This window comes from Podarcis vaucheri (genome assembly GCF_965113315.1).
Source record: "Podarcis vaucheri genome assembly, chromosome: 2".
Lineage (NCBI taxonomy): Eukaryota > Metazoa > Chordata > Lepidosauria > Squamata > Lacertidae > Podarcis > Podarcis vaucheri.
The window spans coordinates 107,458,345-107,484,501 of NC_138760.1; the positions used below are offsets into that span (position 1 = coordinate 107,458,345).

At 41.7% G+C, this 26,157-nt stretch overlaps 1 protein-coding gene across 9 annotated transcripts in view; it reads left to right on the forward strand.

Moving 5' to 3' along the window:
• Positions 1-26,157, forward strand: part of CADPS (calcium dependent secretion activator) — a 352,734-nt gene that overhangs the window by 175,500 nt on the left and 151,077 nt on the right. For all 9 annotated transcript variants that reach the window (XM_082209239.1, XM_082209246.1, XM_082209238.1 and 6 more), the window contains exons 8-11: positions 3,280-3,419; positions 8,667-8,733; positions 17,845-17,953; positions 18,990-19,202. In XM_082209239.1, the coding sequence (XP_082065365.1) occupies positions 3,280-3,419; positions 8,667-8,733; positions 17,845-17,953; positions 18,990-19,202 (529 nt within the window). The remainder of the gene's footprint in view (positions 1-3,279; positions 3,420-8,666; positions 8,734-17,844; positions 17,954-18,989; positions 19,203-26,157) is intronic.

Consider the following 26,157-nt stretch of genomic DNA (forward strand, 5'->3'; position numbering starts at 1 on the left):
CAAGAGAGAATTATGCCCATGGTTTAGCGTTTCAAATAAATACAGCCCAGGGGTTTTTTTGCAGATGAGCAAAGGAAGAAAATAGTGTCCCAAAAGTAGCCGAACCAAGCAGTTGAAAGTAGAATGAAGCCCCGAAAGAGGAAAAACCCAAAGGTGTTCTTGAGACCAATTCCATGCTTGATTGGAACTTAAAATATTTCAGCTGTAGCTCAGCGGCTATCCCAATGCTTCCCATTTAGCTGTAGCAATAACGGCAAGAAGCAATAATGTCCACAAGCCACAAATCATTGTTCCATGAAATCTGAGAAGAACGGGCATTTGGTTTTTCTAACAGCCCAATCCATGCATGTTTGGGGAGCCATGAAGGCTCAATAAGCTTCTTTCTGTTCCCTGCCTGAGACTACAAATATGGTGGGTGTAATGATTTATATAGAGACTGAGCTTACCTGCTCGGTTTGCAGCCAACTCCTAGGCTCTCCTCTCCAGGAAACCCAATGGAGCTTCCAGAACCTTAACCGGGGGTTCTTTACTACTACTAAACAAGAGAAACCCCTTGCTCCTAAGGAGCTGCATGGCACACTGCCTCAGCTCAAAGGACTGTACCATGAGGCACTGATTGCTTGATTTATGGCATTTATATCCTGCCTTTTTATCCATGGAGCTTAAGGTGGCACACATGGTTCTCCCCTTCCACATTTAATTCCCATTTAACCTACCTTGTGAAGTAGATTAGGCTGAAAGGCAGTGACTGGCCCAAGCTTTGTGGCAAAATGGGGATTTGAACCCTGGTCTCCCTGAAAGCAAATGCAAAGTAGATAAATAGGTACCGCTCCGGCGGGAAGGTAAGCGGCATTTCCGTGCGCTGCTCTGGTTCACCAGAAGCGGCTTAGTCATGCTGGCCACATGACCTGGAAGCTGTACACCGGCTCCCTCAGCCAATAAAGCGAGATGAGCACCGCAACCCCAGAGTCTGTCACGACTGGACCTAATGGTCAAGGGTCCCTTTACCTTTTACTCCCAGGCCCTAGTCCAACAAACTTGACCACTGCACCACACTAGCAGAAGGCAGACAATACATCTTGAAGCTATCTGAAATATGTTTGCGTTGTTAAGTAGAAGTGACAACACAGTTTTCTGCTGGAGCTGTATCTGAGTTGCATTTGGGTTGCAAGTTGTGTAGGCCTGAGCTAGACGTGTCCATTATTCTGATATGTTTAGAAGAGGAAAAGTTGACCAAATATAGCTACTAACTGCCAGCTCACAAACAAATGTATTCCATTTGAAATGTGAATGAAACTTAGGCTCAAGATACTGTTGGTCTCCACAGGAGATTGTTGGGGTCAATTCAGTTCTTACTTGGCATGGAGCTTGTGTAGGAAAGAACCTTTAAGTGGGTAGCCATAGCAGGGAGGTGCCCTCTAAAGTTTTTATGTCTTGGATAACTTTAAAAAAGAAAAGGGAAAAAAATGCTATGTTATTTTTAACTTGGCAAAGAAAATATTCATTTAACATAATAATTTGCTGAAGTCAGAGGACTCGGAGGAAGCATTTAGTGATTTGAGCTACATATTTAAACAGAAATTAGGTCTGTTGCTGCAATCAGTGCTTGAGATGTTTTAATCCCATTACAGAAATAAAAAAGGTATAGTCTGTTGAATCAGCAGCAGAGTTCAAGATCGATGGAATATTAGGAAGATGAAGTTGTGTGTCAGTATTAGGCAAATACAGCAAGTCAGGAAAAAGATAGAAATCATCTGAGTAATGAGAGTACGTGCCCTTAAAGGTTAATGCATTAGGAGGAGATTAATCCTGCTGCAGAATAATAAGAAGCTTAATAATGAGATTTTACCTCCTGAGTCATTGGAACAAGCTGAAATGGAAAACAGAGGTGCCAAAAATAAAAAATGATAAGAACATGTCTTTACTCTTCAAGAACCGAAACAGAAAAACAAATAATATATCAGAAACAAGATACAGAATAAACCCTCAGGGGGGCGGGGAGGCTATTAATTAAACCGTGGATAGTTTTCCTGAGATATTTTTAATTGTGTCAAAGCACACACCTCGGAATCATCTCCCTAACCTTCCATAGCTTTTTATAAAATGTTATCATTTCCTTAACCTTTTCATCCTCTTCAAGTATTTAAAACATTTCTCATTCCATTAACTTACAGTGTAGCTTAACGTTTAGCTTTATCTTATTCAATAAAATGAACCTCTCTCCCTTCACATTGTTTTTCATCTTTTTATGCTACCACAACCAAAAGCATATATATTAGCATACTAGAAGTCATACTTGGTGTTTTATAAAAAACCACCTTCTTTTCGGTATATTTAAAAACATTCACTCTTATAGCAAATTCAGTGTCTTTCATATTTAACTGAAACAAAACTGCACCTAATACAAGATTCTCTGGTCCATGGTACAACTATACTTTGAAGGTTGTGTACAGTTTGAGTAAGCACACCTCGGTGGGGTGAGCGGGTTGCCTCAGAGGCAGAAGAAAAGAAAACACTGGATTGGGAAATTTCCAATCCCACTCCAGTGGGTTTTCCCCTTCCTCAGCTCCCCAGTAAAACAATCCAATTGGGAACCATAGAAACGGGCATTAGAAATCACTTTGGATATGGACAAGAATGGAATAGGGTGGGGATTTTGTTTAGTGACATCACTGGGGCCTTCCCCCTGTGACATCACCAGGGCCCAAACTGAGACCTACGGGTGGGCCCCAAACCCTTAGGGCCTGGGATGCTCCTGACTAGACATCCCTATGGCAGAGTTGTGTACATACAGAAGCAGACAATCGGGAGAGGAATCTTGTCAGTCAATATTGCAAGAGTAACCTTCTGGAGCCTTGATGGTGGATGGTGCCAGAAGCAAAACTGGGTGAAGCTTGAAGTGGCTCTTATCTTTGTAGAAAAGGCTACATTACAGCCAGACAAAAGCCACAGGTTTCTATACAAATGCACACACTTATTCACACATAAATACGCACATCTTCCAAACAGGCAAATCTCTCATGGAAGGGCTTGTCCTGGAGTTGGTGGGACATGGCATGGCCTAGAGAAATGGTAAATCCTGGGGGCCAGAAAGGCAGGGAGGGTTGCATTTCGCCCCAGCCTGCTTTAAATACTGAGACCCAAAGCCAACACTTTGAACTCAGCCCAGAAACACTGCAAAAGTCAAGAATGAATTGTGTTTCTCTCTCAGTATCTCTGCACTCTCTGTCCTCTCTAAACCTCACCATACTAAAAGTTTCTCTTCTTTGTCTCCTTCAGGTCGTTCTTCATCCTACACCCAACAGCCCCAAGCAATCAGAATGGCACAACATGGTTGTTTCCAAAAACTGTCCTGATCAGAACCTGAAAATCAAACTTGCAGTCCGAATGGATAAACCTCAAAACATGAAGCACTCTGGGTAAGTAGTTTGGCATCCGTCATCTTTCTTCCTGGCGCTACAGGGGGCGAGACAAATGTGGCTTTGCCTTCCTCCTCCTTGGTTTACATATGGTTAAAAGATGATTCAGTGGATCTCAGCTAATCATTTCAAAGATAATAACCACATTTTAAATAGTAATAATAATATTTTTAATGACTTAAATTAAATGCCTTGTGTAAACCACCCTAATATTTTAGTTCTAATTAGCCCTGCTTTCCCTCCGCCCCAGAGCTTTTGGGAAATTTGACTTTAATTTGTGACATGACAGAATATGACAATCTCCATTTAAAGAATGACAGCTTGTTTTAATAAGTAATAGTTTGTTTATTCTGCAGATGCGTAGAGCTAAAAACTAAATCTGTACAGAATTCACCAGGAATTTTGTTCTGTTTGTGTGTGAGAGACAGAAATAAACAAGGAAATTGCCCCGTTTGTATTGTGATGTTGTTTTGTTGTTATTATTTGTATAGCACTCTTTATCCATAGAACTCAGGGCAGTTCACAACGTAATACAAAAACACTAAATACGTATTAAAAATACAAGCCAGTAATCTCCCCTTCCACAACACATTTAAAAGGGCCTCGGATGTCAACCAGCCAAAGGCCTGAATGATGAAGAATGTTTTCACCTGGTGCCTAAAGGTGTGTAATGAAAGCCCCAGCTGAATCTCTTTGAGGAGAGCATTCCACAAATGGGGAGCCACCACAGAAAAGGCCCCGTCCTCATGTTATCACCCTCTGGACCTCTCATGGAGGAGGCACACAAAGAAGAGCCTCAGAAGATGATCTCAGCCAGATGGGTGGGGTATAAATAATAAATTATTATTATTATTATTATTATTATTATTATTATTATTATTATTATTATCTATCCCAATTGCTCAATGTCAGAAACACACATGATTGATCCCGCCACCGCCGCTGCCACCACAATTGGACGGAGAACGAAAAGACCACAGCAATCATTGTCATATCTTGTACAGATCATCGCCATATCTTGATTTGCTTGATGTGTATGTTTTATTACATTGTATTTTCAAAATAAAAGTCTCGTTGTTGTGTGGTAAGAACATTAACAGAAACGGTCAATTATCATTATTTACAGGGAGATGTAAATCTTTTCTATATTTTGCAAATGTACTATTTTATTAAAATCCTCTGGAAGACTGTATGAAGATGGTACAGTTAGGAGCAAAAGAAGCTAATACAGCAGAAAGTAATTCCTCTTGTTACAGTACTATTTGGATGTAAACTATTCAATAACCTACTTTCACCAGGAAGTATTTCCTCTCTGCTTTTTCACTTTTCCTCATTTCCAACCTGAGAAGTAGGACAGTTAGAAAGTTCCTTGCCCAAATCCATATAGTAAATGCTTGACAAAGCATAAATTTGAACTCCTCTGCATTAAATTATCTCCTGTAGGAAAATCTACATATTCTCCATAAAAATCTGCCCTAAATTACACTTCCAGAGCCTATTCTATAGTAAAAAATAAATAAGCAAGGCCAATATGGTGACATGTATGCATGACAATTGGGGACCAGTCCTACTAGATCAAGCAGCCCTGCTAGACCTAACATTCAATTAATTTCTTCCCCTCTTGTTTAGAAATATTTCTGGGCACTCCAGGAATATGTAGCTGACCAATCTGAGATTTAGATCACCCTCTGTAGATAATCATTCAGCAATATTTCATTTCTTTAGAAGCTTCTGAGTGTAACTCTCCTAATTAGCTTTGGCTTTCTGTCACAGTTCCTTTTGACTCGCAGTTGATTCTGAAGTCTTCAGTACATTTAAATGATTAAGCCATCTGCCCTGTTCTTACAAATTTTGATGCTCCAGACCTCTCCGAAGTCAATTACAATTTCCCCACTAACTTCAGAGGACTTTTGTTCAAGCCATAAATAATGCATCCTAGAATGTTTCTGCTAAATTATGCATAATTGTACAGCATGTAGGCCAAGTGCCTGACAGTTTTGTCTGCATAGATTTAGGCTTGATTTAAATGTGACGCAGGAGGTCAAGAAGAATTTCCCCAGTTGCAGGGGCTCAGCGTCTCATTTAAACCTGGCCTTTATATGTGCATTGAGGGCTTTGCTGGTTGAGGGACCTGGTTTAAGCAAGGTACACAGGCAACTTCTTCTTGCCCGCTTGGCATCACATTTAAATCAACCTTTGGAGACAAATTTGAATTCATGGGACTGCCGGAGCTTCCTCACACTTTTCTGTTCTTTGCACCTTTAAAGCAGCGTAAAGGGCAGCACAAATATTTTTCAAATGGCAAGAACCCTCCTCTGATTCCCAAATATCCCTGAGCCAGATCACATGACATCTTTACCCATATTGAACCCCTGCAAATGGAGGGTGCACTTTCTTTCTCTGTCCACCCAGCATGCCGTATTTTTCAGTGTGCCCCCTATTTGGGGGGGCTCCAATTTAAGAAAATGGGGGGGAGATGGCCCAGAGTTGTTGAGCTTTTTTGGGGGGGTGCCAAAAATCACTCACCAGACTGACAAACGCTGCCAACTGCACACATCACAAAAGCTGCACAGTGTCTGCCCTTCGCCAACAGCAGCCAGCAATTGCACACACAATTGCCAAAGCAGGAGCCAATCCACACCATCCCTTGCTGCAGCCACCAATCACAAACCCTATGGACGCAGCAGTTCCAGCATTCTCCCCCCTAAAGTGAACCATGTGAAGATCATAGGCAAAGTATGATACAATTGTCTTGCCCTGTAACCAGAGGTACATTGACTCCAATGATACAGGCTCTATTTGGCTTCTCGTGGCTAATAATATCCATTTATAGATATGCCTCAGGTATCCTTTTTATTTTTAAGGATTCTATCACCGCATGCTGTGATAATACATTCCATAATCAATCAAAACTTTATTAGCAAAGCCAACAGGCCACAGCTATACAAGAATTAAAAATAAAATAAAATAAACATAAAGAGGGGATAAAAACAAACAAAAGGAGGTCCGTCAGGTGAACACGTCTGTCACTCAGATGGTGGCCCTTAATTTCACAGCTCTCTCGATGTACCTTGCGACCTTCTCTGTTGTCTGACTGTCCGTATCAGATAGGAGAAAGAACAGTATAATGTCTTGTGAACGGCCGGGGTTGGGGAGAATGAGTGGAGTAATAATCTCATTCCTTAGATCTTTATAAAGGGGGCAGGATAGAAGGACGTGGGACACTGTTTCCGTGTTACCATCTCTGCATGGGCAGAGTCGTTTTTCAAATGGAGTCTTTTGGTAACGACCTTCGAGTACGGCAGAGGGAAGAACATCCCATCTAGCCAATGTAAAGGCGCGTCTGTATTTTGGGATGGTTAATTTAGACAAATATGAAGCTGGGAAGTCAAAGTGGGCAGGGGGAAAGTAAGTATACCATGGACACATTTTCTTTAGAATAGTCAGGTTGTTTTGCCGTTCAATGTCTTTCAGGCGCTGGCCTATTAGGCTCTTTGCTTTACTAAGGCCCATTGATAGTAGGGATTGCGAATGCAGACCGCATGTAAGGAGTTTTTGATGCACAGTTTTGAACCACATGCTTTTATGAGGGTCTTTCATTACTAGAGGCAGTAGACCGGGTGGATTTAGATTAAGACGGAGCCAATAGTTGAGTGTTCTTTGCCAGCTCTGAGTTTCTACAGATGGGAGGCAGGCCAATTCATCATACTCTCAAAGCTCACACAGAGAGTGCTGTCATATCTGCTGCTGCTGCTGAACAGAGTTATGCCCACAAACTAATATACCAAAGTAGGACAAAGAATGAAAGTAGATCTGAGCCAAAATGGGTATTTTTCTCAAGTATTTTTACCTCTTCCTTCTTTCAGTTACTTTTCAGAAGCAGGGCAAATGTATTAAAATCATAGCTCCCTCCAAAACAACTATTCAGAGTGATGGTTACTTCTTTCATTCTGAATTGGCTTTAGGAGATGACCGCATAGCCAATTCTGATTGGCTATATAATGTCATAATGGTTAAATAATGTCATGATGTGTTATTTGTGTGGTAAACATGACCTGTATAAAGCATAAACAACAATAAATATTGACAGAAAACATAAACAAAAATTTTTTTACAACCTATCGCATATGATGTTAATATATTTCTGAAGTACCGTATGTCCTCCTTTTAACACACCCTCATAGCTGATTTGCAGTAAAATTCTCCTCATCACTTGATACAATGATATAAATCATATCAAATGTATCCATGTTTTCAACACTTTGTAATAAATAAATGATCATGAAGCAAGATAGCAAATTGCTGCAGCAATCGCAACACAAAAATATTTTTTCTTGCTTTGCCCATATCCGCACTTTCAACACTTGAAGCATATTTATAAATTCTTCAGTAAGCCCTTAGTTTCCATGTGGGTTGAGTTATGGGGATATCACCTAAAGCCATAATTACATATAGTCAAAACACATTGGGTGCAATGTGTTCCTGGACACCCACCCCTTTTATGTTTTTGTTTTTTTAATATTTATATTGTCAAGTGCGTAAAGCTGAATGTACACAAGATAAATGTGCACAAGTTGTGGGCTTACTGTACACACAGGTCCGACTATACAAATGCTTATTCTTTGAGCATTTCACTTATCCAAACATGATAAATTAGTATCCAAACCTCACCATACACACCACAGATTCAGATATCCAAACAGCTGGATTTGCATGTAGCACTGTAAACAAATAAGTAGCCATAAGCAAGCTTTACTTTTTGTCTTTTGTTACTCCATGGCAGCTGTTTCGCCAGAAACTGTGGTATGAGGAAGAGATCAAGCAAATAAGAGAGCATTTTTCCTTCCTTCTTTGCCTTTTGCAAGGTTTCAGAGAGCTTCCCTGGACTTTCCTGGGTTTTTCTGTCACATTGGGGTCAAAGTATCATGGTCAGGAAGACATTTCCCCATAGGAATCAGATGGAAATAATTGACTCCTTACGCAAAAGCTCACCAAACGGTTTTCTGAGAACACATTGTGTTTGGATTATGAGACCTGCCTGTATTGATTGAACTGTGAGACTCAAAAGCATTTGTGAGATAAGAGATGTGGTAAACCTTGCCTTTATATCTGACTATATAGCCTTTGACTTTGTGAATGAAAAAAATACTATGTTAAACTCACCGCAAGTATTATGTTAAACTCACCATAATCTTAGTCTTTCCCGTAGATATTTGCCTACTGAAACTGCCTCTGCTTCTTTTGTAGATATTTGTGGGCCATTGGCAAAAATGTCTGGAAGAGATGGAAGAAAAGGTTCTTTGTGCTGGTCCAGGTAATATTTCGACTAATAAAGGTTCTCCTTATTTTAACATGAGGTGGTTTTGCCAGCTTTGCTCTTTTTAATATCTCTTTTAAAAATTCTATTTTTTGAAAGCATGAATTCTGAGAACGGGTATAATATAGTGTAGCTTTCCCCAACGTGGTGCCCTCCAAATATTTTGAACTACAGCTCCCTTCATCTCTAGCCGGAATGATCAAGGAATGATGTGATTCGTAGCCCAAAACATCTGGAAAGCACCTGGCTGGGTAATGCTGGTGTAAGACTGAGATATTTAAGCCAAAAAATCTGAAGCTCAGGTTTCACCTCATCCACTAGATAAGCCACTACAGTACAATCGCATTTCACACACATTTAACTTGCACAATTTCAACTATACGCACTTGAAGACAGGCTGGTTGAAACTGTGCATGATAAATCCAGCCACGCTGGAGATCTTTTAAACTCTCTGCCTTGCTTGAGGGGCAAGGCCCACTCAGCACACCAGCTCTGGGATGCTCTCACAAGATCTTGAGGGGTGATACATGTTCCTGCAAGATCTCACACAAGCATTCCTAAGCTCCGACAGCCGGCGTGCTGAGAAGTCCTTGCCTAGCAAACAAGGCTTAAAAAGCTCTTTTGTTCCAGGTTCCGTTTCTTCTGCTTCTTAATACATGCTCTTCTTAAATCTCAGCTCATCTGTCAGCTCCTTAGGCAGCTACACCTGCTTCTTTAGCTGCCTCTCAGTCTTCTTTCTTGTTGGAATGGTCTTATGGTCTTTCACCTTTCTTAAACTCCCATCCATCTTGTCTCCCTTGTCTTAAGAGTATTTCTGACCATGGGATCTCACCCAATATTCTCTTAACCTTTTCGAATTTGGCCTTCTTAAAGTCCAGAGTGCCTGTCCGAGCGCAAACAGCTTTCCCTTGCCTCTGTATCATGAAACCTAAGAGAACATTATCACATCCTCTTGGATCACATACTCATAATAGCTTTGGAGTAAGTCCAGGAGAGAGTGTGTGTTCTCTTTCGGTTTTGCTGAGTGCCTTTCTGTACATCACCTACCACTCTGGTTGCAAATTTACCCTCTGCAATGAACAGAATGCTAATTGCATGCAAATTTCACAGCACAGGCTCATTATTCACCTCATTGTAAATTCTGAGCTATGCAGTGTGAAAGTGATGGCAGAATATGACCCCAAGGTTAGGAATGAAAATGTGTCCACGGCATCATAAATCAGGGGAAATGCACGGCAAAGTCAGTCTAATGCTCATAACTGGCTGGAGAATTCCAAGAAGTTTTTATATGAAAGACTTTTACTGTAGGAAGTGGGGGGAAAGCCCAATCACTTAATGTCTTATAAGTATCTCTTCATTTTCTCCTTCAGGTAGATGTTCTTTGAAAAGCTTGAGGTGGATGCAACCTCCAGCCTTACTTATTTATTTTCACATATGGGAGTCCATAAGATATAACCGCATGGCTCTTTTAAAAAAGAAATAGAAATGATTGCTCTTGCTGCTCTTCTAAGATGGCATCACAAAAGCAATTGCTCTATCTAGTATTCTTGAAAACTACCAAATTAGTCTTCGTTCTCCGACAGAACTTGTTAGGAAATTCATCATTAGGTATGCCAAGCAGAACTATGAAATTTGGTTGAGATATGGTGTGGGAATTACTGGCTGCCTCTGCTGGGCAATTGAGGTGAGAGGCAAATGTGCCGTAGGTCCTTACTAACATCTGTCGGGAGATGATGGTGAGGCAGAGAACAGTTCAGTCAGCATCGTGCAAGCACCTGGTTGGTTGGTTGGTTGCTGGCTAGCAGCTTTCCAAATGGCCGTAGCCCACTGACATCATGGTGCTAACTGAGCCACTGCCCTGCCCTCACAACACCAAAACAGTGATTCTTGCTTGTGAACTACCCTACTGGCTGCAGCTGTATATGAGGCTCTTAAAAGCATCAGACCAGACATCCCTCAACTGTAGCGTCGTAATGATGTCACAGAAATCTTCGGTGTGTTTTCATATTATTCTAATCATCTCATCTCACACATGTATGTTCCTGGTCTTTAAAATCTGGCACTTAAAGTCTTTTGACAGTCTTATCAGCTATACAGCTGGTGGTCACCACCAAACAAGATTTTTTTTTTCATGGTAGCTCCAAAGTTTTGAAGCCAGCTTCCTGTCACTATATAACAGAAAGAGCTTGCCCCTATCAAGTGAGCAGCGAAGATTGTTCTTGGTTCTGGGATTGTTTCTGGGATTTGTTTCTTGAATAAGCCCCGTTCAATGAGGTTTTTATATGTCCCCCAAAATGGTCTTAAGGTTTCAGGTATGGGATAAGGTGATCTTTAAAACCAGCAATTTAGATTGGACCCAGAAAAAGTTGAGGAACATTCAACGTTCTCTGACAATGCAAGGGCGGTTGTGCTAGCATAAGGGTGAGAATAATGGTTGCGCAGTGTGAAATCCAGTGCATCAGTTCTGCTAGCGGAAGCTTGTTGTGCAACTGGTCATGCGACTGGTCGTACTGGGGCTGCAGGAATCTGGTGCACAACCAGCCACTAGAACCCTGCTGCACTCTCTCTTCTGCAAGCCATTCCGATAGCATTCTTCTTCTTTGGTGATCACTCATAGCCGAGTAAGATTGTCTTCCATAAACACAGTTTTAACAATGGGTCTGTAAGTGACTGTAGAGGCCAATTCTGGATCCACACGTCCTTCCACAGTGGAGACATTGGTTTCCGGGTTGGAGTTGATCACAGTGTGGATTTGCCAAGCATGCCTTCCTCCTAGCACATTTCTCTCTTGCGTCCTGAGTTTGAGTGTCTTCAAAGCCCATGACGCCTTTGGTAAAGGCTGTTCTCCAATTGGAGCGCTCGCAGGCCAGTGTTTCCCAATTGTTGGTGTTTATATTACATTTTTAAAGATTTGCCTTGAGACAGTCTTTAAACCTCTTTTGTTGACCGCCAGCATTACGCTTTCCATTTTTAAGTTCGCTAACTTTAACTGAGTGCTACAGTGAATTCCTCCCCTCATCACTGCCACCTAGCAACACAAGAACATGGCCTCCACCTGCTGATATTGCACTGCTCCATAAGGTCACGTGAAGGGGCTGTTGAGAATGTGCTGAATAGTCCCAGCCCCTCGATGTCAAAGTGCATGCCACAACGACACTCTCCCCAATGTGTGATCAGCATGAAAGACTCCCTTCACAGTAGGGGGAACCAGGGGGCCTCTCCCTGTAGATAGAGCCTGACGCACATATATCTGTGCTTGCATAGACTGCCTTCAGACTGGTGCTGTTGTGTCAGCCAAAGGTGTTGCTGGTGTGCGCATCGTCAGCTAGGATTGGGATCTGCTCGTGCAAGGTGTGAGGCTAACCCTCTCAAGACTCCTCACACGTTTGGTACCTACATGCACCAAACACCTGAATAGGGCTTATGGAACCTTAAACGAAATCACATTTATTATGGCATGCGATTTCATGGGCTAGAGTCCACTGCATCATGTGATTCGCATAGCAGAATGGACCCCAAGGGTCATCTTATCCAACCCCCTGCCTGCAATGCAGGAATCTCAACTAGCTCATACTTGACAGATGGCCATCCAGCCTCTGCTTAAACAAGGGGCTTGTAGAACTTGGAGTTCAGTGAAAAAGCAGTTGTATTGTACACTGCCACGATATTTTTCGAATGAGTTGGAAGTTTAGAATTAATCTTATCAATAAATAAATAGAGGTAGAGTCTGTGACAAGTAAATCAGAGCTGAAAAGTATTCAAAATAAGCCCAGTGACTTTGTAGGTGGGGATAACCTTTTTGAGGTTTCAAATCCCGTTGAATAAAAATATACTAACGCCTGCAGTGGGACAGGACAGCAAATCAATTCTGTTCAGACTCAAATGAATGGAATTAAACTTCTTGTTAATTGTAATTCAGCAGTTTTATGCTGAAATTTTCCTTCTAAATTCCATTTTTCAGCTGATCAATTGAGGAAAGGTTATACTATAATAAATGTGTTTGTCTTTAAGGTACCACACTATTGTTTTTATGGCAAAAGGCAAATAAGCTTATCTCTCTAGATATTGAACTGGGGTTGTTCAGGCTCAGTTACATATGCTAGAAAATCATGAATCAGGTACCCAGTGTTTACTGGCATTGCAAAAAAGGAATCATACGCATTCAAATAGATGACAAATTAAGAACACATTTGCAGAATTACAAAATACATTCTTTTAGATTAAACCATCGCAGAAAGAAAAACCCTGGTGAGATGTTAATTCTGGTTGACAAAGGAGCCAGTCTCCCATGGACATGTAATATCTGCTGGCATCCCTCATTTCACACTCATGGAGTAATTCAGATCTGATTATTTTGATTGAGCAACTGGAAGCTGGATACTGAACATTGTCATCATTTGTCACGGATTGTCCAGGAGGTGGCAGCAACATGCTGCATATCTAGGGACAATGACTTCTCTTTCTGTCTCACAGACACGTGAGGAAGTGTGTTGTTGTTGCTAAGATTTATACGGTGCTTTTTTCTATTAAAAATGTCTAGGGGTACTCTCATTTTCCTACTCATATTGAAATACTGCCGTTCAATGAGGCCAAACTTAGATTCACAAAATGTTTAGGGGTATACGTACCCCTGCATCCCCCCAGGAAAAAAGCACTGGATTTAGATACATACTGCCCTTCTTCATCAAAAGATCTCAGGGCAGTTTGCAAGATACTTTTTTTTTAATGGTTCAGTCAACAGAGTGAGATGTACTGTGATCTTATGGAGAGTTGAAGGGATGGAACCCATGAAGGAAGCTTAGGAGGTCCGTTTTATTGGATCTCACCCATCTGTAAGTCCGCACACACCTTCTCTCTGATTCTATTCTCTGCACTTGGTAACAATGCAGTAAGTGTTCCAAGAAGCAACACAAAAGGGAAGCAGCTTTTTGATTAGTTAGAAATATTTTTCATTTGCCATTCTTGCTGTTCATCTGCTCAGGTGCTGATCTGAGCCTTGAAAAGCTCATAGAGCTGAAAGAGGAAGTGGAAAAGAACATTGCTCTTCCAACTTTCTCCTTCAGCATAATATTTATTTATACATACATACATACACTCTGGGCGGCTCCCAACAGAATATTAAAAGCATTCAAACATCAAACATTAAAAACTTCCCTAAACAGGGTTGCCTTCAGGTGTCTTCTAAAAGTCAGATAGTTGTTTATTTCCTTGACATCTGATGGGAGAGCATTTAAGAGAGCGGGCGCCACCACCAAGAAGGCCCTCTGCCTGGTTCCCTGTAACCTCACTTCTTGCAGGGTGGGGACCACTAGAGGTCCCTTTGTGCTGGACCTCAGTGTCCAGGCACAACGATGGGGGGTGGAGACGCTCCTTCAGGAGATAGTGGGCTGAACGATGGGGGTGGAGACGCTCCTTCAGGTATACTGGGCCGAGGCTGTTTAGGGCCTTAAAGGTCAGCACCAACACTTTGAATTGTGCTCAGAAACGTACTGGAAGCCAATGTAGGTCTTTCAGGACCGCTGTTATATGTGCTATGTACTTTTCCAGGGCAGGGGGAGCTAACCCCCCACACCACCACATGACAAAGGGATGGGGCCAATGGGTGACCCACCTCAGAGGTTTTGCACGTACCAAGGAAAGGCCTTAAGAGCGCAGTTGCACCCACAGGCTTCAGAATTAGACCATGGTAGCACTGCATGGTTTGAGTGGGCAGGTTTCATTCACACACGCCCCTGTAGATGCTAACCATTTGGGAACACATCTTTAAAGCCTTGCAACAGGCAAACAATAATTCAGGAGGCAACAACAAAAGAAAGCCAGCGCTATGAAGGCCTGGGTGATGCAAGGAATGACTAGAGATACCCAGATGGGTTGTGACTGGTGATAAATCCTTCACAGTAACACCTTGAAAATTGGCTCGCTTTCCTCATGTGGGTTTTTGGAACCGCAACAATATCTTGTGGGTTTTTAAAGTATGGATAATCAGAGTGTGGAGAAAGTAGCAAGAGAAGCTAGCAACAGATTTGAGAGTGAGGTGGTGGCAGTTATAAGCACACGATTAATGATTATTTGAGACCAGAAGAGGGCAGCATGTCACTAAATTATCTTACCTTGCTTGAAAAATCTTCTGTTTTTAATAAATCACATCTTTGTGCGTGCATCTGTATGTGTGTGCGTGTGGATATACATCTTGTTATATACATTCTTGCTAATAGTACAGTGTAGTTTGGAAGGAAGTCTTGTAGCTTTTCTGCGATGGCCAGCAGACACTCTCACATCCATCGAGTGAGGGGGGATTTTTTCCAACCCCACCCCCCTAGAACTTCCAAAATGACAAACACAATGCATTGATACGAGAGTTTTAAGGAATTGTCGGAGTCAAAGTTTCCTTCGGAGGTCAAGGAAATGTCCAAACCAATATAATTGCGTCAGGAATCCAGAATGTGACACAACCTTAACAAAGTCATTTTGAAATCATTTGACAGTAAATTTCCCTGTAAGTTCCTAGCCTAGAGCTGAGGAGAATCCTTTGCTTTCTAACTGCCTTCTCCTAGACGATCCTGATTTTTCAAATGTTAAGTACAAGCTGGCTCTTGATGCAGCCTGATGGGGACCTCAAGGCGATGCCAGAGCCCCCGGCAGCCAGCAAGAAGAGTTCCGTCAAGAACTTGACATTGAATGTGTCATGTCACGCAGATAGATGGTAAATCAGAGGACTGAGAGCTGCCATTTGCAGGACCAACGACAACAACTGTACATATCTGTGGGGACTTCATATTGCTTTAATATGACTGGCAACCAGCAATTTAGTGCACATTGTTTCTGACAGTGTGTCACTCTGGCGCTCTCCAGATGAATGATAAGCGGTTTCAAAGCATGTAGATTCCGCCTTTTGGACAATAGCTTCAAAAAAATAAAAATAACAAAAGCCCTGGGATCAATTCAGGGAGTGAAAAGCCCACTGTGAACTCGTTTATTAAGGAATGCTAAAGGATCGTTTTGGACGTAGTCAGAACAATTTATTTATTTGCCATTTGACTCCTTATTACTGCTACCCTCAACATGTTCTACCTGGAAGTCTCTTGCCCTGGATGCCCCATAGAGATGATGATGATGATGATGATGATGATGATGATGACGATGTATACCCCGCCCACCTGGCTGGGTTTCCCCAGCCACTCTGGGTGGCTCCCAACAAAATATTAAAAACACGATAAAACAACTAAATGAAGTTAGGCATGGGCTATAGAGTGTTTGCCCACCAACTGATAAATCTGAGACTTATCAGCACAGGAGACTAATCTCCTTCTAGGATAATTAAAACCTATTCTGTGCTTGTTCATGGATTCTGAACTGCTCAGGGACTGGGAGTAGAGGTCTGCAGTCCATATCTAGTGCCTGTGTAGAGGAGGTTACCTCTGGTTTCCTAAAGTCATGGGTTATTCATCTGCAAGTGAACAGCTGAGGGCCCAGTGCAGATGTGATGTTCTTGGTTTATAAGCATTATGTAAACTACAGTTTCCCAGTTCTGTTGTAACAGGAAAATTAGGTTTACTATTACGGCATGCCAAGAAGAAGAAGAAGGAAGTAGGGATTGGACCCAATGCTGTCCTTGTTCAAATAAGCCATGGGTTTATTAGACTGACATTGTTTTGCCTGAACCAAGCTTCTCAAGCTTTTCCTTAGGCTGCTGGGCAGGAGACAGCTGCAGGTTCTTCCGACATTCCTGTGGCACGCCATGTGCCCGCTATATTAACGTTTCTTGCAATGCCACAAGTAGCTGTAAGGAAAACCAAGAGCAGAAAGTTTTCGTGGGCCCTTGCGCACATGGCAAGGGCATCAACTTTTAATTGAGAAAACGCCTGGTACAATGATAATCAACAGGGAGTCACAGACCATCACAGCTTTCTGACAAATATACCCATCTGATATATTTGTTTTTAGCTGTGAACTAATAAATAAATAAATAAATCTCAAATGTGTATCTAAGAAATATGAAGTGTGGAGAGGAACACATATTTTGATGCCTCTCGCAAGTTGGTCGCAGTATGCTTTCATCTTTGGACTACAGCCAGGGGTGGGGGACAGCAGTTTGTGGGCACATTTACAAACTGGAGAAAATGTTGCAGGTGATACCTGCTTGCTGCAGCCATGCCTGCCTGCACCACAACACACACACCCCAAGCTGCATTCACATCACAGCCACACACACCCATTCGCTCTGGCCTCCCTTATCAGCAATTAGGCTTGGAAATGTGTGGGGGGGTTTTTCATGCCACTGGGGTGATCTTCCTGGAGAGCAGCACTCCCACAAATCCCACCCCCTTTACAGCAGAAATTAGACTTGAAAGAAGCCGCCTGTGGTAGCTAATAAGAGGCTTTTTTCAAGCCTAATTTCAGCTGTGAAGATGCAAGAGGACAGGGCCCTGTATGTGCCAGGGAGGGTCTTTATGGGCACATCTACAACATCAGGCACCATGCTTACAACTCCACAGTCCAGTCCCATTTGCTCCCTTTTATCGTTCCCTGTTCTGCCTAACGACTGCTCTTTGGACAAGAATGTTCCATGGCATATATTTGATTATTGGAAGGCCAAGTCTTACTCTGTGCCCCTAGGATAATGAATGTAGTATCCCAGCATTCTGTCTTCCACTAAGTAGAAACCTGTGCACTTCAAGACTGGTGATAATGATCCCAAATTATAATTGGGGAGAGGTTTCATATACTAGGGTTTCACCTGAGATAGATATAGATAGATATAGATGGACAGAGATATAGATAGATAGATGATGATAGATAGATAGATAGATAGATAGATAGATAGATAGATAGATAGATACATAGATAGAGATAGATGATAGATAGATAGATGATAGATAGATAGATAGATAGATAGATAGATAGATAGATAGATAGATAGATAGATGATAGATAGATATAGATAGATAGATGATAGATAGATAGATAGATGATAGATAGATAGATAGATAGATAGATAGATAGATGATAGATATTTAAGTGGCTGCCTAAATATTTGCAGATGCTGCCACTTCGAAGAATTCAACCGTCATCACCGGGTGCTATTTAAGTGTTCTGATTTTCCTGCAGGTTAGCCAATATACATTTGCTATGTGCAGTTACCGAGAGAAAAAAGCTGAGCCTCAAGAGCTGTTGCAGCTTGATGGATACACGGTGGACTACACAGACCCACAGCCAGGTAGATAAGTCGACTGGTGCTCTTTATCTTCTGGTTGCCCATTTATTTGCTGAACAGTTATGGGCCTAATCGGGATTTGTTCCATTTATTTCTGCAAGCTGCTTGTTTTCTGTTTGTTGTTGCAAGCTACGAAAGGGGTCCTTAAACTGGTGCCTTCTAATCCCACGTGGTGTGATAAAATCCTATAGATTACATTTTCCTGTCATTGAAAACATGCCCTAAGTCTCTGCACCCATAATGATATGATCCCCAAATCGTACTCATGGGCAACCAAATGATTAGTGCATGTGAGGCAAAGGTTTCTTCCACATCTCTCCCAAGTCTTTGATTATGGGATATTTGATTATGATGGAAGGGTGGCGGTGGTGGCAGAAGTCTTGGTAGCCAATGCCATAGATTAGGGCTGATGGGCCAGTCTGTTAACACTAGGGAGGAAAGTATGAGGAAGGGCGTTGCAGTAACTTGTTGCTCTTCAAGGAGGTTTAAAGACTTGCCTGGAGACTGCAACATCTTAAGTGTCAAGAGCAGAAAGAACATCACATAGAATCTGGTACAGTCGCATTCCAATGGTTGGTTGTACATTATGTGTGTCCATTTATTTGTAGGGCTGGGAGAGACCCCTGTCTGAAACCCTGAAGGGGTGCTTCCAGCCAATGCAACCACTATGGCGCTAGATAGTCCAAAGGTCGGACTTGGAATAAGTCCACTTCCTACATTCCTAAGCTTCATTTGACCCTAGTCGTTTGCCCCCTTCTGCTTGCTGGATTGGACGCTAAAAGTCTTTTGCCTGAACGCTCATACAAAGCAGGGGTTTCAGATTCTCCCTACATCTTGTAGCTTTCTGCACCACATTACATTTCTTTCTGGAGAATCTCCTGGCCTTCAGGAGCAGCTTTCCTGGAGGCATGGGAGACTACGGGCAGGAAGGGAGAAAGCCTCATTGGGCAAGCCTTGCATTTAGGATCCCAGTCACTGAATCCCAAATCACGTCTCCAGTTGCTGCCATTCTAATTGCTGGTTTTCTGGTCTTCTTCAGGTTTGGAGGGCGGCAGAGCATTTTTTAACGCGGTGAAAGAAGGCGACACGGTGATTTTTGCAAGCGACGATGAGCAGGACCGGATCCTGTGGGTCCAAGCCATGTACCGAGCCACTGGCCAGTCCCACAAGCCTGTGCCCCCCACTCAAGTTCAAAAGCTTAATGCTAAAGGAGGAAACGTGCCCCAGCTAGATGCCCCAATCTCTCAATTTTGTAAGTAAACCAAGCTCTGATTACAGCAAAGAGAGAGAGAAGAAGTTGGGGGGGGGTTGCTCAAAAGGTTGCTTGTTCATGAATGGAGGAGCAGGGGTGGGCTCCAACTTTTTCAAAATACATTTTTCATTGGTTTATCTTCACATCTGAGGGTTCTGGATGCTGTGCGCAGTGGACCGAGAAAAGAATCCTATTGGGAAACATCCAGAGTAAAGTCTAAAATGCAATACTTGATGGAAAGGTTCTCAGAGGAGATGTCTCAGAAGGCTATAGGGTATTCCACACTTGTTCCTTACAACAATTGCATAAACATCCACTCAGGGCTGTCCATTTTCAGTTCTTCTCTGTGCTTTCCATTTTTATGGGACAAACCATAAGGACAGTCATATTCCGTCCCATAACAAAACCAGCTGTTTATGCCAGCCTTCCTCAGCTTGGTACCATCTAGATGCTTGGACTAGAGCTTCCATCGGACCCAGGCAGCATGATCAATGGTCAGGAACGATGAGAGCTGTAGTCCAGCTGTAGCTGGAGGCTACCAGGTTGATACAGTGCCAGGAATCAGCTATCTTTTCAAGATTGGTGTTTTGATATAGGACAGAATAGGCTGTCTTCTGCCGGTGTTGTTTTAGAAAAAGCAGATGTATTATAAATGTGTAAATCCAGTCACCTAACACCTTCTGTATCCCCCAAATCAGCTGTAGGTCACAAGCACATTTTTTTGCTTTATCTGTTATCCAAATTTAAACAACCAGGAACCCAGCCTAGCAAACTGCACAGATAGTCAGGATTGTATTCATTAGTTACAGGAAACAAGAACCTCTTAACTCAAGACCAAATAAATCTGTGGTGCACTCGTGGTTTTCAGCCACTAGATTGTGAATTTTTCATTGTAATAATCAATTTACTGTTTTTGAACTGTTTATTTTAAGAATTTTAAACTCCACAAACACGTAACTTATTTCCATTCACAAATGTCACCTTTTAAAAGAAATAGATTCATTAGCAGTGCAATCTTATGCGTGTCTACTCAGAAATATAACCCATTGGATTAAATGTGGTTTGCTTCCTGGTAAGTGTGTATAAGATTGCCAACTTAACCATGCAATTTGAGAGATATTTATTTATTTATATTATTAATTATGTATCCACCCTTCCTCTCAAAGAAACCAGAGCGTCAAACAGAAAAACGGGAGAATTTAAAATCAAGTAACACTTTTAACTAGCTCAGAGACATGATTTTGGGAAGAGGTTTAGAATAATGGTACTAATTGTGGTGCTAAGATTGTTAGGTTGTCCCATGGAGAAGGAGCTAAATAAATTTCCAGCACAATCTTTGGTGTAGGACATTCACCAGTTTCAGCTTAAAAATTTGGTTTGGGGAGCTTACTCACATGAGCCCTATGCAGCTATTGCAGTCAATGTGTGGAAGAAGAATTATAATCACACCATGTGTAGATTATACTGTCTGCATAGGGACTTAAATAAATAGATCCATGGGCATAGAGTGAAACCTATATAATCCGTACGTTGCAATGTACAGATTGAGTCATTTGTTTCTATGTGCATTGGGGCCTATTGTGCGCTTAACCTCCTTTGCAGATGTATGGTATGCCAAGGAGGTGGAGCTCATGATTCTCCCATTCTCCACAACATTTCCAGAGGGTTGTGATCACTTCCACATGGTGGAATCAACCAATTGCATGACCAGTAAACCCATGGTGAGCTGACACACTCTTCAGCTTTCTCACTAAGACTCCTGGAAATCAAAAGTTTCTAAGCAGCCCAAAATCAAAGATTCAGCATGGGTTTGTACATCAGCCTTCCTTGCCCTCTCATGTGTTGAAGGCTATGGTAAATTTGAAATACATCAAAAGCGCTTGCCTTTACATATACGGACTCTTAGACACCTCACTACTGATCATGTTTTAGTTCCTTTTCCCCCTACAGAGTATATCAGTGAGGGTTTTTAAAGTTTTGAGAAATATTTAGATATGCCGATATCGTTTTATCACATGCTTGCATAGCTTGGACTCTTACTCTGACGTTATTATTGCCCAGCAAAAGCTTGGTTTTCATTTCAGTACGAATGAAAACATGGCATGAAGCAGAAGACTGGTTGAAGGTTGTTCCTTTCATGGTTTCCTTTCTGTTGCCTGTTACAAAAGGAAAACTTTCATTGCCTTAAGTGGCAGTTTGACTGATTGGTGGATTGAAATGCTATAGCATTGGGCCTTATAATGGCATGTGCATCCTTGCTCTCATCACCTTTAGGTGTATGTGCACACACACACACACTGCACACATTAGGAGCAGCCCGTTTCCATGATTCCAATGACATGACATGTTTGTGACACAGGTCAGGTAAGTAAACAGCATACTTTTCTGAGTTGCTTGCACAAGGACCCCACAGAGCAGTCTGATGGCCTTTCCTAGCTCAGTGAATGGCTGGCTGACCCAAGAGCGAGTCATAAGAATACTTCTCCTTTACATAATCTAATACTCTTCCCCAAAGCTGTGTCATTCCCATTCCAAGCATTCCATGTGCTCTGTCTTTACCTACCTGGCCCCTTTCAGGATTCTGAATTTCCTGTTTCGCTCTTCAGTTCTTAAAGAATGGTCTCCTTTCCCCGCAATCCCTAGCTGGCAAAGTCAAGAAGTGTGGGACATACAAATCTCAAGCCCGTGGAATCTCCCTGGTCAGCACCGGGAGCCTCCATAATGATTTCCAAATGGTCCCGCTCTCCTCTTTTTGACTCATAATTCTGTGGTGCTCTTCTGAGAACGTACCACATTCAAAATAAGACAACGGAAATTCCAGACTTAGCTACGGCTGCACCAGACTGCTACCCTGCTTTGGGATGGGCCAAGCATATCGCAGAATGTGTCCCCTTCCCTGATCCATCCCCCACTTTCAGCCTTGTATATCTAACACCATGTTGACCAAGACTTTGAGGCAAAGAGAGAGAGGAAAAGACAGAACACGTCAAGGCGCTTGTGCACACATTATGTGTTTCCTCTGAGTGGCTTAACTGCTGAGCTCCTTATATTAAAAGATCTAGTGATCTGGATACCCAGATTCTGCCAGAGTTATATTCCTAGCATAAAAAGGTAAAGGGACCCTTGACCATTAGGTCCAGTCGTGCCCGACTCTGGGGTTGCAGCACTCATCTCGCTTTATTGGCCGAGGGAGCTGGCGTACAGCTTCCGGGTCATGTGGCCAGCATGACTAAGCTGCTTCTGGGGAACCAGAGCAGCGCACGGAAACGCCGTTTACCTTCCCGCCAGAGCGGTACCTATTTATCTACTTGCACTTTGACGTGCTTTCGAACTGCTAGGTTGGCAGGAGCAGGGACCAAGCAACGGGAGCTCACCCCGTCATGGGGATTTGAACTACTGACCTTCTGATCGGCAAGTCCTAGGCTCTGTGGTTTAACCCACAGCCCCATCCGCATCCCTATTCCTAGCATAGCTGTTTATAAAACTGACCAGCTGTTAAGAGCAATCATGTGTTCCTTTGTGGAATATCTCTTCCCTGGAGACATTCCTTCTCATTTGCAGGCTTTGCTTCACATCCACATCATACATTTAAAGTACACAGCTTCCCCTGTAGAATCCTGAGAACTGCAGTTTCTTAAGGGTGCTGTGAACTGTAGGTCCGTGAGGGATAAACTATAGTACTCCGGATTTCACAGGGGAAGCTGTGTGTGCTAAATGTGCTTTAAAATCTGGAAAAAAATGTGGAAGTAGAATTGGCTTTTCCCTGCATTTCTTCTCTGCTGGAGTAGCAAATAGGGCAACGAAAATGGGTCTCCTTTCCAGAAACCTGTCCCTAAAGAAAACATCACATGCTCCGTCGTAGCAAATGGATGCAGTGGCTGAAGGCATTCCTATTTCTTCTGATAATTCTGTTTCTTCACAAAGTGATTGAAACAGACACATATGCCAACAAAGACAACCACAGCAGAGTATTCTGAGGGTAGAAAACTGCAGACCTTTTAAGTCCTGGTCGAAAGAAAATGACTGGTAGGTAACATGTACGGCTATAGGTAGCTCCAGATAGCTGAAAAACTACCACTAGAGGTTGCTAAAGGTAATCCATAATCTCGTAAATAATAATAATAAATCACCATGTTCATACAGTCCTGTATGAGCTGAAACGCAGTTACCCTTGGGTTTATATACCACTTAATTGACAGAGACCTCTAAGTGGTTTACATAAATCAAGGGAGGGGATGAACTAAACAAAAATATTGGGGCGAGTGCATCTTGCAAATGCATAATATGTGCACAGGCCTTTAGCCCGAACCCATGCATCGCAGCTGCTTCTCCCCCCCCCCCCCCCGCTCACCAAAACACCAGTGAGCTCAGGCTGTGAAAGGTCATGCTTTATTAATGCCTGCATATTTGCATCACTTTTTTTTTCTTGCATCAGAACACCGAGCTCCTTGTTAAAATGCATCAGTGGGCAATAAAAAAATATACGCAGGTAGAGATATAAGCATCAGAAGTGAGTCCTTTTTATGCACACATGATGATGACTGCCAGGTATCACACAGGGAAAACAGAACAAATCGTTCAGTTCCCATGTAAATCAAGTATTGCATTTTAAAGGGTTTCATTTCTCTATTTTTCTTCAACCACAGAAAGGTAAGTACTATTGTGAGAGAAACGCTTTTATTCTTGTGCATTTAGCTTGCATATCCTTTTTGTTTACTTTTCCTTGTTCACAGTAGCATATAGTTCTTGGCTACATGAAAGGCTTGAAAGAAAGTACACATTAGAGGCACTTTTCATTAGTGTAAAATTTTTGTTAATGCTTTCATAGATGACATAAATTGCCTAAAGATGGCAGAGCTGCATTGTGTTACTGACCAGGAAAAAACAACAACACTCCGTTCTTACGATGAAGCTGTCTGTAAAACAGAAACTCAAGAACAACACATTTTACAGTTGGGAAACTTGGGAATAATACTGAATTCATTTGGTTCCCACCTAATTTGTCTTAGCAAATGTAAACTTTATGCAACGCTCAACTTCCCGTATGATAGCTGGCTTCCAACTTTGAATGAAACAGATAGCTTTTATTTAAGTATATAAAATTTAAAAGTGGAGTGTATTTTTGCGGGCATTTTAAATGCAGAAAACAATAGATCCTGCTATTCATCAGTTTTATAAAGTCCAACAATCCCATTTTTTTGTGAGAGACTGGTACTTTTGTTATTGCTTTTTGTTTCTACCAATAAATCAATAAAAACCAGCACTTTAATCCTATGCATGTTTATTTGGAAGTAAGAGCCACTGTTTTCATTGGAGCTTACTCCCAGGAAAGTATGCAAAGGATTTCAGTGTTAGTAAGCTAGAAGGTTCATGCTATATATGCTTTCAGTAAAAGGAAAACAAAAATCTACCCAAAGCCTTTGTTCATTACTCCTAAAATGATGCACAACACCCTTTGGCAATATATAAAGTTTCATGAAACGGACACTTGTCTGGGGATATCAATTTTTATCTGTTCTGTTTTATTACTGGCACGCTAGCCAAAATGCACACACAGACACACACACTTTCATTTTTAAACCTTCTTTTAAACATGAAAGATTGTTCAGTAATTGTTTCACATATCACCTGTGCTTTTCCTTTCCTTTCCGTTATTTCGTTTTGTTTGATTTGTGGTATCTGTTCTATTTTACGATGTTGGTCGCATCACGTGCAAAAGATTTGGCTGTTCTTTTTGAGAATTCGTGTGATCCTTTGTTTCACCCTTTATATATTTTGTATATATATTTATATGGCTAGGTTTTTGAGCTTCATTTAAAAAAAAAACAGCTGTTAAGTGTTGTTGTATATTCGTGTTGTTTTAAAGTTTCTTTATTTGTCTTTGATTTTCTTATTACTCTTATTATTATTTTTTGTTTCATTCTTTGCTTGAACCCAAGTACTCTAGCTGCTAGGTTAGAACTCCTGTCTGCTTTCCTGAGCCTTGTTGCTAGCCTTTATGTTATTCTGGTTTGTTCCTTCTTACCCTGCTAACTTCTAGCTGGACTTAAGGGTAAGTGCTTCCCTGTAGCTAGCACAGATCAGATAATCAGAGTCGATTATCTGACATATGCAATGTGCTTCCCCACCCCACCCCTCCTCTTAAATCTTTCTCATGTTTAGATTTTGTAGTATAAATTTTCCATATTATTTTCCTGAATTTAGGTTTGAAATGTAAGTTTTCCATACTGAAATTAGGATGCATGTGGTGTTTGCATAATTGCCTTCTCTCCCTGGCTTTCATATTGGCATCAACTGATCCTCTTAGTAAAAGCCAACCATTGACATTTTCTTTTCCTTTTTATTTTTCTTCTTCTTCATCATCCCAAGGTTGTAAATATGAATTAACATCACAATGAGACTGTAACTATTACCTTTCTTTTGTTTCATGGAACTGACATCTAGTTTTGACTGCTTTGATGCCTGACAACAGATCATTCTGCACTTTGCCAACCTACCGTTCTTTTTTTGTTTTGTTTTCCCCGTTCCAATGATTAGCTTGGTGTAGTTCACCAGCAGAATGGTGTTAACCCTGGACACTTCCAAGAATAGAAAGGTAGGGCAGTGAGGGAAGGTGCTGTATGTTAAAGTGGTGGGGAATTAACAAGAGCAATAATAGTTCCCTGCGGGCGCAAGTATGACTGCTTATTGAGTAGCAGTTTCCAGTGGTCTAGAAACCAAAAACATGTATCTTATGTGGTGATCATTTTGGTAGACTTTTGCTTTTTCGTTTTTCAACATATCCATATGTATAACCACATAAGAGAGGGAGAGAATAGCTTAGAAGCGATAGGGTTTCTTCCTTTATCCCATCCTCACCTTTCCCCCTCTTCCACCACCGCCACTAAAAATTGAAAATTGAAAATAAATCCATTAAAATGAATGTTTTAGCATGCGATCTCATATATAACTCTGC